At 34.4% G+C, this 14,457-nt stretch overlaps 1 protein-coding gene across 1 annotated transcript in view; it reads right to left on the reverse strand.

Moving 5' to 3' along the window:
- Positions 1–9,469, reverse strand: part of LOC126975044 (integrator complex subunit 7) — a 30,192-nt gene extending 20,723 nt beyond the window's left edge. Inside the window, exons 1-6 of the mRNA XM_050822830.1 lie at positions 9,306–9,469; positions 8,809–9,223; positions 6,750–6,862; positions 6,007–6,140; positions 3,588–3,776; positions 1,152–1,309 (exon numbers count right to left, since the gene is read on the reverse strand). Of these exons, the coding sequence (XP_050678787.1) occupies positions 1,152–1,309; positions 3,588–3,776; positions 6,007–6,140; positions 6,750–6,862; positions 8,809–9,223; positions 9,306–9,393 (1,097 nt within the window). The 5' untranslated portion in view covers positions 9,394–9,469. The remainder of the gene's footprint in view (positions 1–1,151; positions 1,310–3,587; positions 3,777–6,006; positions 6,141–6,749; positions 6,863–8,808; positions 9,224–9,305) is intronic.
- Positions 9,470–14,457: the final 4,988 nt, after the last annotated feature.

Below are 14,457 nucleotides of genomic sequence, written 5' to 3' on the forward strand. Positions count from 1 at the left end.
TGATAGAAATTAATAAGAGTTGCATACGGATATGACATCTTTCTTAAAAAGACTATTAATAATTGTATAGTAATTGGATTACCACACTCTCTAGCGTTAAATTGTTTAATTTAAATTATTTAATGCTCAAGAAAGTGATAAAAATTGCAAACGAATGTAAAATCTATATCGATGACATTAAAGCGCTAAATATCGAAATTTGGTTCTAGAGTTCTCTAGCATTAAAAGGCATAAATGGCATTTATATTCTCCAAATGGATTCCTTTAGAATTCTTTTTGATGTCATTTCTAATATACTATACACTACTACCGCTTCGGAAACAGATGGCGTTCTAAGAGACAAGAAGCGGCGCAAGAAACTCTCCCAGCATTCTTTTTTTGCGCTCTTTTCAATAAAATTATACAATATTGTAGTACAGTCATTTCTATGGCTATAAAATGATCACAGGCTGACCGATCATTTAGATATTCAGCTGTGGTGTAATAGGATTTACGACAGAGCCATTTTTTTTAAAAACATTTAAATTTATTTATAGATAATGCCTGAACAGCTGGGACTTTATTATAGAAGTGTATACATTTACAATTAAAGCTATTATGTATCTTATGAAGCCTACTAGAATTAGTTACAAGCAATCCCTTATCCTTTAAGCCTGAAAACCTATCAACCTTTAAGCCTGAAAATCTTTAAACAGCTACAGGCTGTGATTACAGTAATATTAAAATTGATCTTAAGATTATTTGTAGCTTAAAATACAGTTGGTGTTTAAGATATAAAATTATGTGTGCGTTTTTTATCGTTAAGAAAGATCAACGCAGCACGCGGGTCGCATTTTTACCAGTTCCAGGCTCCTTTGCACAGGATGCCGGCTACATTATGGATACCACAACGGCGCCTATTTCTAAAGCAATGAGTAAGCATTATTGTGTTTTGGTCTTAAGAGCGCCGTAGCTAGTGAAATTACTGGAAAAATGAGACTTAAAATTTTATGTCTCAACGAGACGAGCGCCATTGAAGTGCCGCTCGGATTTTTTGGGGTTTTCAAGAATCCTGAGTGGCAATGCATTATAATAGGCATCGCGTATAAATTACCATCAGTTGAACGTCCTGCTCGTTTCGTCCCTAATCGTCATAAAATGATTCATCGTACCAGTGCACCACGATGGTGGTTAGCACGTCGGCGGCGATGGCAGCGTGGGTCAGGTGCGGTGCGAGCGCGGCGCCTGCGCAGAACTGCTTGAGCGCACTGCCGCCGCTGTCCGCGGAGCCCGTACCCAGTGCGCATACAGCCGGACACTTTACCAACATCTGCACATCACATGTTCATATTAAATTTGACAGTTGACATAAGATGCAATAAACGTTTTTTTTTTTTGGATTTTATGACCTGGTAACTAATAATGCAATAAACAGTCACCATTGCGCAATCAGACAAGTACAAACATAAAATTATACATATTATTATAAGTTTGTTACGTTAGTTTACTAGCTAAAATAACTTATGTTTTATATTTAAAATTATATTTAGCGTGACGTAATAGCCCAACGGAAGACCAGCGTCGGTTTTCACAGCAGCAAACATGCTGAGTTGGCACCATTTTTGTAACGTATTGGTAAGTATTCTCTCAGATTTTGTTTGTTTATTGTTTGTCTCCATTGTAAGTTTTATTTTAAGTTATTTGTATAATTATGCGTCTATACGTTTCAAAATAAACATTTTTCATTTCATTTCTTTCGGTTTTCATAAATATCTGAAACACCGAGCTTCTCTAGGAATCTGGGGGGATTCTCCTAAAATCGATATTCGATATATCGTGGCATTAGTCGTGTCGAATCCTACTCTTAGTTACGTCGTATTCAATGTCGAAACGATGATTGAACGAACGAAATATTTTTCGATATTATCGGACCTAACCCTACTTCTTAGTTGAAAATGTCAGAGACGAATATTCGAATTTGACAAGTAATCAAACGTCACTTTTACGATAATCTCAACGACACCTTCTAGGCTGTCGTTGCTATTATCGTTTCAAGTTGTATAGTTATATTTGCCATACAATTTACATACTTAATAAATATTATTAAAATAATAATATGTGATTTACTATTCAACAGGATTTTTTTACTACCAAGTAATTTAAGTCATTTTGTTGATCGCTTATGCGTACAAAGTAATGGAAATGGCCGCCTGAGAAATAGGAAGTCGACGAGAAGGGTTGAGTTACTTTTTTTTACATTTTATTATCCTCAAGTTTTGTTTTTTTTATTCAATTGTAAATGGTCATATTATATTCATAAGATATTTTTTTAATATTTACATTTTGTGCAAATGATACTAAATTGGTGGTGCAGAGTCTGTCATGGTCCTTAGCGCCTAAGCTTTGTTTTGACTTTTGACATTTAACAGCGACATAGCACGGATTATATTTAGTTTTTATAAGGTTGCGCATAATTTATTCTCTCTAACATCGTAAAAAATCAAAATATTAGTCTATGGTTACGATGTTGTTACGATACACGATGTTGTTACATTTGTTAGAGTAGGGTAAGTGCGATATATTCGGAGTATTATCGTATCGTTCCGAATATATCGTTGTCGATTTTGCGAGTAGACCTCCTGGTGTATCATTGATGGCATAATTTTCACCGTAAAGATTCACCACGACTATTTAAGATAACACAAACACGAGTTTGATATCCAAAAGCAACATTGCACGAAAGTCAATAATTTACCAACTGGGGCTCTTAAAAATTTTTTTTCGTCTAATCGAGTTTTTTTAAATAAAGTATTAATACGGCAATAGATGAATTAGGACTGATTGTAAAATATATTATCCCCGCCCTGACTGATATTATAATATAATAATAAATAAAAGTATAAAGTATGGAGTCCACATCCACAAAATAAGAGACTAAAAGAGAGTTCTGATGTAAACAATAAAAAGAATTACTCTTACTGCCGCTTACTATCCGTCAAGCACAATCATTAGCATCCTTTAAAAATCAACTAAAAAAACATTATCTGTCCTCTATTTGATAGAATCTATCTGTATGTATTGTATCCACCAACATAATTCAACAATTCTGAAATGTTAATTATTGTTCCTATTTTTTACTTATTTTACTTTCTTATAAATTTATCTATATTTTAGTATAGTATATATTATGTGTGTCTATATTTTTGTCACTTTCCTTACCCTTTTGACACTTTTCTTACCCTTTCTCTTTTATTGTATTATTATTATGGTTGCCTGGAAGAGATCACTATATAGTGATAAGGCCGCCATTTGCACCATATCATGTAATTATGTATGTTAGTAGTTAAGTTATATTTTGTTAATGTGGTGTCAAAAAAGTGTAATAAATAAATAAAATAATAATTAAATAGTAAATACATGATGTCTCCGCTTAGTTTCGCTACGTAAGTAAGATTTCTTAGCTAAACTTTTCCTTGTTTTGTCATAAAATGCCTAATCTTACAGAAAAAATTGGCGTAAAACAAAGTACATAGTATCTTATGACAACAGAAGACTTAAAAAATTGCAATTTTACTAAAGGTTTTGACAAAAATGATGCAACCGTTTACCTGCATGACTTGTAAGCACAACATGATATGCTCCATATCCTGGCAGTCAGTGGCCGCTCTGACGAGGTTCTGTATGGAGACTGCATTCCACAGAGCAGCATGCTCGGCCAGTTTGCGAAGACCCATGAGTGCACTGCGACGTACTGCTGATCGGGGGTCGTTCATAGCCAGCTTTATGAGTAGATCAACCTACGGAGGAAAAGTAAGTTGATCAGACGAGCCCTTTATTTGACGCCTCGTTTTATGAGAACATGTGAGTGAGTAAGTGATACGCCCTCCTCAGTGCAGTACGTATCGGGATTTTTTATTCAAATTCAAATATTTTTATTCAAAATAGTATTTAAAATCACTTATTGAACGTCAAAAACTACCACCCATTCAAAAGAGACTGCCTCAGACCTGAGAAGAATGGGCGCAAGAAACTCAGCGGGCTTTTTTTTTTAATATAAAATATGGATTACAATGTGATATCGTACAATAAACATGTATAATTAAAGAGCCTGAGGGTGTTCGCTTTATTCCCAGTCCGTGGTGTCATTAAGAAAATCGTTTATGCTATAATAACCTTTCCCACCCAAACGTTTTTTAACAATTCTTTTAAATTTCGTAACACATTTGTTTTGTACATTTTCTGGGATCATATTGTAAAAGCATATACATCGCCCAACAAAAGACTTACTAACTCGACCCAACCGAGTAGTAGGCATAACAAGTTTATGTTTGTGCCTCGTGTTAACATTATGAATGTCACAGTTTCTAGAAATTTCCTCAATGTGCTTATGAACATACAGAACATTATTAAAACTGTATTAAGAAGCAACAGTCAAAATGTTTATTTCTTTAAATATTTCTCTTAATTATTCTTTAGGTACTAGGTTATAAATCGCGCGAATAGCCTTCTTCTGCAGCACAAAGTTCAATTTAAACCTAAAATTCTACTCAAAAGAAGGCATCCTGCAGTTCAATAGAAATCCATAATACATAATCGAGATTTTTCCGTTACTCTGATAATACCACAGGACCTCACAACTTATTTGGCTCATAGTCTGTAAGCTCACACGCTTAAATAAAAAATGACTGTGTGGTTTTATGAAACCACGGTAAAAGTGAAACTTTTTTTCACATTATGGACAATTAAACTTAAAATTTTTGGAATAATATTCCGCGTATAAAAAATCGCGTTATCAATCTTAATTTTATACTTGGAAAATTGGAATGATAATGGGAAATAATAAAAGTAGACTAAGTCTCCAACTAATATTTTTATTGAACTCTGTGTCTTAGTCCTGGTTAAAAATATTGTTCGAAAAGGAATAAACATGATAAAATTTGAATACTTTCAATACTTTTTCATGTATATATAGATATACAGTTTACATGGGATGACTGATTCCCAATACTCTTCAATCAATATTTTTAATCAGGCAGAGATGCAACACACAGACGAAAATGTTTGAGACGATGTAATAAAAGTTTCACCTTGATAAAAATACACAACAAGTAATGCTATAATTTAGTATTTACTAAGAACCCTAGTTTGAATACTTAAAGAATTAGTTTATTACACAACATTACAAAACGGATATATATCGGAATACTGGGTCTCGAAATAACGAGCGATTGCCAGTTCCGTGGCCATCTGGAGGGCAAAGCCAAATTGGCTTCGAAGAAGCTGGGCGTCATCAATAGAGCACGGCAATACTTCAAGCCGGCCCACATTCTAGCGCTCTACAAAGCGCAGGTCCGGCCACACATGAAGTATTGCTGTCATCTCTGGTCTGGCGCACCCCAGTATCAGCTCGATCCATTTGACCGCGTGCAACGTAGAGCAGCTCGAATTGTAGGGGACCCAGTGCTCTGTGAACGGCTAGATCACTTGGCGTTGCGTAGAGACGTCGCTTCATTGTGTGTCTTCTACCGCATTTATCACGGGGAGTGTTCCGAAGAGCTGTCCAACCTGATTCCTGCCGCCGAATTCTACCTTCGCACGACACGCCACAAGTTAGGATATCATCCCCACCATCTGGATGTGTGGCGGTCCTCCTCAGTGCGGTTTTCAAGGAGCTTTCTTCCACGTACTACAAAGCTGTGGAATGAGCTTCCTTGTGCGGTGTTTCCGGGACGATACGACACGGGTATCCTCAAAAAAAGCGCGTACACCTTCCCTAAAGGCCGGCAACGCTCTTATGATTCCTCTGGTGTTGCAAGAGAGTGTGGGCGGCGGTGATCACTTAACACCAGGTGACCCGTACGCTCGTTTGTCTGCCTTTTCCATAAAAAAAAAACGACCCATATGGGGTAACTTAATGGAATACGACCCTCATCATGCGGTGGGATGGTGAAAACACCATGAGACTTAATTTGTGCCTTTGTGTGTGTAATTAGACGACTTGATTATGAGTTGTATAGTCAAACATACTTGGTCAGGGACATGAACAACGGTGTCTGTTGCTATAGCTGTGAGTGCGGTGATAGCGGCTCGAACAGAGCTGGATGACGGGAACTTCTCCAACAATGATCGAAGAAGCTTCAGCACTCCTTCTGCTCGAACAGCTGTAAACAAAATATTATTTGATTAATAATATGAATATCGAAAGTATGGTACATGTAAAATGTACATTTCTCGCTGAGTGTCTTGCGTGTCTCAGGTCTTCGACATTCTTTTTTTTAATGGTTGGTAGTTTTTGACTTTCTTAAGTGATATCCTAACGTATTTTAAATAAAAATATCTGAATTTACCGGAAAATCAACTTTTCACACAGATACCTAACTAGATCGGGCTTTCCTGCCCAAAACCTTTGTGAAGGTAGTATTTTCATCACATCGGAGCTATTGCCGAGATATACAATTACTCAAAATATAAATGAAATCACATTATTTGTTTCGGTCAAAATAATAACACATTTGAATGTCAAAAGTTATGCTTTTCACCAATTACGACCACTTCAAAAAAGGTTTAGCTTGAATGAGAAGAAGTCACAAGAAACTCATTGCCAATCTTTTAAATCAACATTTATAGCTTCATTGTTACCTATGTGAAGTGGTGCAACTTACATCAGTAAGTCGTGAGTATTTTTACACAATTAAAAATAAATTAAATAAATTAAAACAGACAAATATACTTATCCAAGAGTAAGAGAAGAACAATAAAATTATAATTACCTCCACCATGAACAGTTCTCAGAGCCCTCACCAGTTTGGCTCTCCTCTCAGCCCCCGTGCTCTCACACTCGACCATGTCAGACAGCTTGTTGCACATGGCTACAGCAAAAGCACTGGAAGAAAGAAAATGATTGAGTTGAAACCCACCTTAAAGGCAACACATCCCTTGATCCCTGGTGGTGCGGATGTCCGTGGGTGGTTGCCTCACCACTCTCCATTATGTGAGCCCATAGCCCGTTTGCCCCCACTTATCTATATATATAAAAATGAATTGCTGTTCATAAGTCTCACTAAAACTCGAGAACGGCTGGACCGATTTGGCTAATTTTAGTCTTGAATTATTTGTGGAAGTCCAGAGAAGGTTTAAGAGGAATAACTATGAAAATACTCGGAATTAAATAAAAACAACAATTTTGATTTCCTTTAATGTGTCCCCCGTGCGTCGTTCAGAAATCAAATAAAAATAATAGTTTAAAATGAATAACTAATAAGAATTTTTATATCTTTGTAACTTTCTTAGGAGGTAAAAGGTAAAATTCCTTAAAACATGGGTAATCACTCAAAAGAGATTCCTTTTGTTTGTTTTAAGCATTTTATACAAAAATTTTGGTCTTTTATTGAGGCAGTACGAAGTCTACCGGGTCACGTAGTACATAATAAAAATTAATTTACATTTACTTCCTCATACACAATTACACTTCTCAAGTATATTATAGGTTAACAACCAAAGAATAGGATAGCCATCTTCCCTTTGTTTTTACCATCTATAGTTTTTTTTATTTATATATTTATTAATAAAAAACAAATTTTACATTGCGGTTCCAAAGCAATTAAAACCACTAAGGTTTGTATAATTGCTAAATTAAGTCTACACCAACAGAGTTAAATTAATAAAAGAAAAATAGTTCACAATCATTATGTTCTTCGTTCATGTCGAACGTTCACAAACTTAGCTATACATTATAATTTTACAAATAAAAGTAAAAGTACTTGATAAAATTAATAGTTAAGCATGATAAGTTGATCGGTGGTCAGTCAAGTCTTAAAAACTATTTGTTAGTATTTGTAAGTAGTTGAGGTTAGGGCTCACTGATTTTGGTCTGAATTAAGGCACCCTAAAGGAATTTACAATTATTTTTTACATAAGGGTCACCAGCTGACATGTGAAACTCATGAAACACCAGAGGAATCATAAGAGAGTTACCAACCTTATAAAGCATCAAATAAAAGTACATATGAATTCGAAAGCTGAAAACTCATTGGTCATGAAAACTTTTTTTGATCTTCATGTTCACCACAATCATGGAATGAGGTTAGAGAAAACAGAATTTCAGTGATTTCCTTCAACAATGAGGGTATGGAGCCATCTCTCAGACACTTCAAAAGCTAGGTAGCAATCACAGGTTTGTATATTGTACTATCGATACATAGACCAACACATCCTCTTTGATCAACCATAATAAATCAGGGTGGCCCCTAGCTGATAAAACTCTTAGGCTGTTAATACTGTGAAACACCGGAGTTTACAAAATTCTGATAAATATAAGGGCACAAAAAAATTATTGTAAGAAGAATCTTACTGCGACTCTGTCTTATAAAGAATTATAATTAAAGAAGACCTAAAGCTTTGTGGTTTTTCATCATCCATATGCAGGTGAAAACTACAAATATCTCCAGTTCACAGATGAAAAAAAAAAATCAAATAAAGAGCACTACATTGATGTAGCAGACATGTGAACCTAATCTTCCTGAAACACCCAAGTAGGGAAACCAGACTTTTACACAAGTAAGACAAATATATCTTACTATTAGCACTAGCTTAATACATTTTCAAAAGGAGAACCTTTTTAAAAGGATTTTAAATCAATGAAGAACATGATATTAGGAAATTATATTGATACAAATTTCCTGCCCAAGTAATTATATAAAATGCAGTCTCTGCCCATATGTCACATCATATTTCATCAATATTTTTATATTGCGTGAAGATGTTGTAGCATAAAAACTATTTTCAAAGTATTAGTAACTATATTCTTGATAATATTAGAATGTGACTTACTTAGAGTGAGCTGCAAATCTGGTTGTGGCATAAATGGCAGCATCCACTTCTACATTATCATGACTCTCTAGTCCTCTCCGAATAGCATGGTGAACATTTTGTCTCTCTGGGATAATGCCAGCCACAGCACCCAGAGTTCTCAAAGTTAATGCTCGTGCCACAGGGTCATTTGAATGCAGCACACTGTATACTCTTCGTAAGAACTCGTCAACATTCAGTATTTTATCAAGATGCTTCTCACTTTGCTCACACACTCTTAAGACCCATAATCTCAAAAAATTATTACCCATACGAAATACGTCAGCCAACTTCAAAAAAGATGAGTTGATTAAAATTGGAAAAGGATATTTCTCGAAAAGACGCGGAAAGCGAACTATTGCCTCACATTGTTCACCTACTTTTCCTGATCTCAGGCCTGTAAAATATAAATAAATAATCATTATTATTTTTAAAATTGTAAACAAGTTCAGTTTCGAAGTGTTTATTCTTTATCAAACCTTTATCAAGTTCTGTTAAGGCTGAGTTAGCATCTTGATCAGGTTCAACTGAAGAATCGCTAAAAGTATTTTGTCGTACTCCAATCATTTCTATCTAAATTTTGTTTGAAATAATGTAAATAGTTTGCTGAAAATAAAATACAATACAACCGGCGATAGCGGCAATCGGGATTCTAATTTTTACACTGTCTGCTGTCTCCAGTCCTTGTCACTTTTTGACATAGACATTGACATTTTCTGTGTTGACAAACGTCAAATTAGACAGCAAATGTCATGCAGCAATCTTTCTTGTTAGTACAAACAGATGTCGCTATATACGAATAATGACCTTGTAATTTTCAACAATATGAATTTAATTTGAATATCAATAATATCCACATGAAAGGCAACTATTGAAGTTTATTATAGTTAAACAAAATATGAATACTAAATAACTAATTACTCGATGGTAATAGATAACAACGAGACGCCGAGTCATGAGCCCCTGTTTACGAAGTCATTTTTAGTATTCCGTACCTCAAAAGGAAAAAACGGTACCCTCAGAGGATTACTTTGTTGTCTGTCCGGCCGTCAGTATGTTAATACCCTTTATCTCGGGAACGCGTGCAGGTGTCGAGTTAAAATTAAAACGATGTACCTACTCAACTCTGCAGTCTCTTGAAGCTGTGAAACAAATCTAACTTCTAAATTAACGAACTAAAGATATGGCCCTTTATGCCGCAAAAACGTATATTTCGATACTCTCAAGGGAAACAAAATTTATATGGTACCCATTTTGCATTGACCTAAAACTATGTTATTTGGCACGCAATACCGTCTTAAATATTACGAATATAAGGAAAAGTAATAACATTTGTAATTACATCATTTAAAAGCAGGATATATACGCAAGGAACGGCGGTCCTAATTTTTAACCGCGTTATGTGGGGTATCGCATGAAAATGCTTCATTGGCACAGGTTTAAACAGATTTTTAATTATTGTTTTTATCTAAGTATATTTTTCGATTTATGGCCGAAGAATGAAAAAACGTTTGGTAGGCGAGTCGGATGCGCAATTGTCTGGTTCTTTATGAAAATAAGAATGAAAATATTATATAAAGGTACATACAGGTTCAAGTCTATTTCCATGTTATTCTGGAATGCACTGAGAGGAATATACCATAAAAGTACAGGTTGTATAAAATTCGTGAAGACGGCTCGTTTTGGCATCAATCTCAAAAAAATGTAGGACAAGTTGATAAGGTTTCTTCTATCTTAATAACGTGACACGTTGTTTGTCCTCGATGGACTCCTAAACTAATGAACGGATTTTAATGGCGCTTACTTCATGGAGTGAAATTTGGTCCAATTTGAGATATTTTTATTTCGATTTGGGACACATAATTATTTTTATTTTTAACATTTGTTTTGTATGGAAATAATATCTATAGGATAATTTAGTGGCGCACGATTTGACAGTTCCGCTGTGAAACAAATTCATTATAGGAACAGGGGGTTATTTTTTACGGAATAATTCTTGATGTTCCAAAATATTATTGGCAAATTCCTATAAAAACAGTATTTTTTTTAAATATCTATAGAACAACGTCTGTCTGGGCAGCTAGTATATATATATATACAAGAATGCACTAGAATATACGTATACATAGAAGAATTGCTCGTTTAAAGATATAAGATATATAAGTTCCACCTATTTAATGACTCTCTGATATCTCTGGAACAAAAATGTGTAGAGACTTGAAATTTGGTAGGAATATTCCTTTCGCCGAATAAACTCAGCTAGGATTTTACGAAATTCCATATGGTATAAATAAAATGCCAATAAATGCCAAAACGTGCAATATATATAATCTGAATCTCGGAAACGGCTCTTACGATTTTAATGAAATTTAGTATACAGGTAAGTAGTTTCGGGGGCGAGAAATCGATCTAGCTAGGTTTCAATTTTAAAAACTGTAGTTTTATCCATGTTTTAATGAGAAACAGCTACAATAACATTAGAATACAAAGGTAAATTTCACCACTATATACAAGACTATAGCTCAGATGGAACATTGGGTGATCCGGTAAGCAGAAGACCACGGTTCGAATCCAAAAGTGCTATTAATTTTTTTGTTCAAGTTTTGTACATTCTTAAAAATCGTCGTCCGGATATTGTATTATTTAAAGATTACAGATGAAATGAATACACTTTTGAAAAACTTTCAAAAGTGTATTTAAAAGTAACTTAATTAGAAAGTACAGTACATACCTAATTATCCTATCATGGTGTCCTGTAGACTGATAAAACAAATTAAAATAATAACCTAAATCAAACATCAGCTAATTTAATTGAATATATTTAACTATCAGTTACCCGAGTACCTGTAACCATTAATTTGGCGCGTATGGTTTGTCATTGCTTCTAAATTAGTCTCTGGTTCAGTCACACGAGTCTACAAAGGTAATTACTCGGTGTTACCGGAGCTGTATGCCGCCATTACGAAAATTACTGTACGCTTTGCTGTTTGCTAATCTAAGAGGATCAGGCTGACTACAAAATCCATTAACATGTTGCATTTGTGTTTAAGTAGATTGTAAGTTTTAGTTCTCCGGTTTACAAGTACAGAAGTTTGTTTTCATTGAAATAATATTAGATAGGTAATTATTGTATTATTTAATATAATGAAACTTATAATTAAACTAGCCGTTCCCGCCCGCTTTGCTTGGTGAATTTTAAATGAAAATAAATTAATGAAGGAACGTTTAAATTCAAAAAATAATAATATAAATTTCGAATCTAATGGTGGTAGTTTCATGTTGATACGATCGGTGGTTTAGGCCTGAAAGAGCCTCAAACAAAGGTGAAGAAGTAAATTCGAATTAAATTTTGAAAACAAAATTTATGAATGGTGCGGGACTAGAACTCGCGACCTCTCGCGTTATCACTTTTAAAAACAACAAATTGTTTATTTCGAATACAGGAGAGCTGACTGAGCCAAGACTCAAGAATCCAGTACTTTTCACAAAATATAGGTCATGGATCGGTCTCTGTAGATTTTTTTTTCTCGTAGTGATTGAGAGATTCATCAATAATGTTACAGGCGGAGGTAATACATACAAAGAAGAGAACCAGTTTTTCTGTGTGTTGTTATATATTTATTGATTTGATAAATTTTTCCTGTTGATATTTTTATTTCTCCCAACCAGTAACATCGATGGTGGGAGAACCTATGTACCTACCTATAATGCGAAAAATAGTATCATTATACGTAGGGTTAATAAGGGATCGAACCTAGGTCTGCAAAACTAAAACTAGGTTATCTACTCACTCAAATGACAATTCAGGAATCCAACTACAACTAATCCAGGTTATCATCGTTCATCCACTCAGTGCATTGCGAGAACTTGCATTAATTGCAAGCACTAGTACCTACTTTTTTTTAAAAACAATGGACGAAAAGCATTGGCAATTGTGCAAAAACAATTTATAAGCTTCACCCAGAATAGTCTAATATTTTAGTTCTTAATTGTCTTTATAATAACTCTGTAAGATTGAAAAGGTAATTCCCATTGATCCTTCCGGTGAAGAACAAGAGGTTTACAACTTTTTAATTGTGTTTATGGCATAACTATTCCGGATATGAGGGATTTTGTAAACTGGTAGCCCAGATTTTTGACAAATGAATGCAAATGTGGCCAAAACACAAAACCAGATTCAGCTTAAGTTTTTATGCTCCTGGTTTACAAAAGGCCATTCAAAAGCGGATTAGGTGTCATAATCTCACACCTTTTTTAAGATTTGTGGCCTAATGACGATAAGATTCTTGGGTGCTGTCGTTATTAGTGGCTGGTTTTGTAAGCCACTATTTTACTTGTATTTAAGCGATCATATATTGTTGGTAGTTATCAAAAGCCAGATCGTTTTCAATAAGATGCTTAGTATCTCAAAATTAGGCGCCAAGGAAGAATATAAAATTTCTGAACTTTTGTTGTACTTCAAGCTTTTTCAAATTTTAATGTTATAAAGAAATTAAAATAAGTAGAAATAAACGCTCAGTGTAACTCTTAAATATGAGACGAAGCAGGTACCTACTTTAATCTTGACTGAAAGCGTAAGGATAATCTCGGTATAAAATATTTTCACAATTATTACCTAAATCTGAATATCAAACTCTTCTTGGACACAGGTATTTATTAGTCAAATCCTAAAAAACTTTATTCAATTAGGCTTAAGCTAAGCCCACTATTAATATTTCTTTTAAATTACTGAATCTACCATATGTTCGGAAAAAGTATAGCTCGCGAGAAGAACATACAAGAAACACACGGCCCCTCTTTTCAATCACTTAGAGTATTTTACAATGGCTGTGATATACAAAACAAATTAGTTTGTAAGGTGCTGCATCAATATATGAATCGCGTTCAAAGTTAATTCAGCGTTTTAAAACATGTATTTCGTAAAAAGTAATAAAGAATAAATTATATAAATATGAATTATCCTATATTGGATGCATCATCCTTTAAACCTTACATTCATTGTTTGTGTTAGGATGCCTCGTGATCATATTGTCATTATTAGTAATCGCATCCAACACATACAATGATTTATTAACTATAACATGTCGACCTAGCAACACAAGCAGCACCCACATTAGGAATATATACCTAAGTAGGTGTGATTTAGTTTGAATTTATATCATACGGATTCCCTTACCCTTCTACTTTCGTTAAAAAAAAACCTATAGTCTGTAGTGTGTCTATCGTGGTAAAAACCTAATCGGTAAATTGCAAATTCTGTATCTGTGGTAGTAGATGCCGTTTCATTAATTTTGAATCTGTGGTGTAGATATACCTATTCAAAGAGTGTAAATATAAAAAGCTCACAAATGTTAAGGAGCATCCATTTTATTTATCCGGGGCAGTATTATGTCAATATTATTTTATGTAATAATAGGTGTGATCATGCGCTGTACCGATTATGATGCGACTCGTGAGTGTCTGACAAATATTTATCGGTGACGAGCCGATTGTATCTCTAATCCTTGAATGAGACAAATCTCTGTTGGCAGGAGCGCGTTGGATTATTTTGAAATTGGTTCTGTACATGCCTTTACTTCTATAGATATATTATTCATAGTTAAAGTTAATATATAAGCGATAAAGATTTAA

The sequence above is a fragment of the Leptidea sinapis genome, chromosome 34 (assembly GCF_905404315.1).
Source record: "Leptidea sinapis chromosome 34, ilLepSina1.1, whole genome shotgun sequence".
Taxonomy (NCBI): domain Eukaryota; kingdom Metazoa; phylum Arthropoda; class Insecta; order Lepidoptera; family Pieridae; genus Leptidea; species Leptidea sinapis.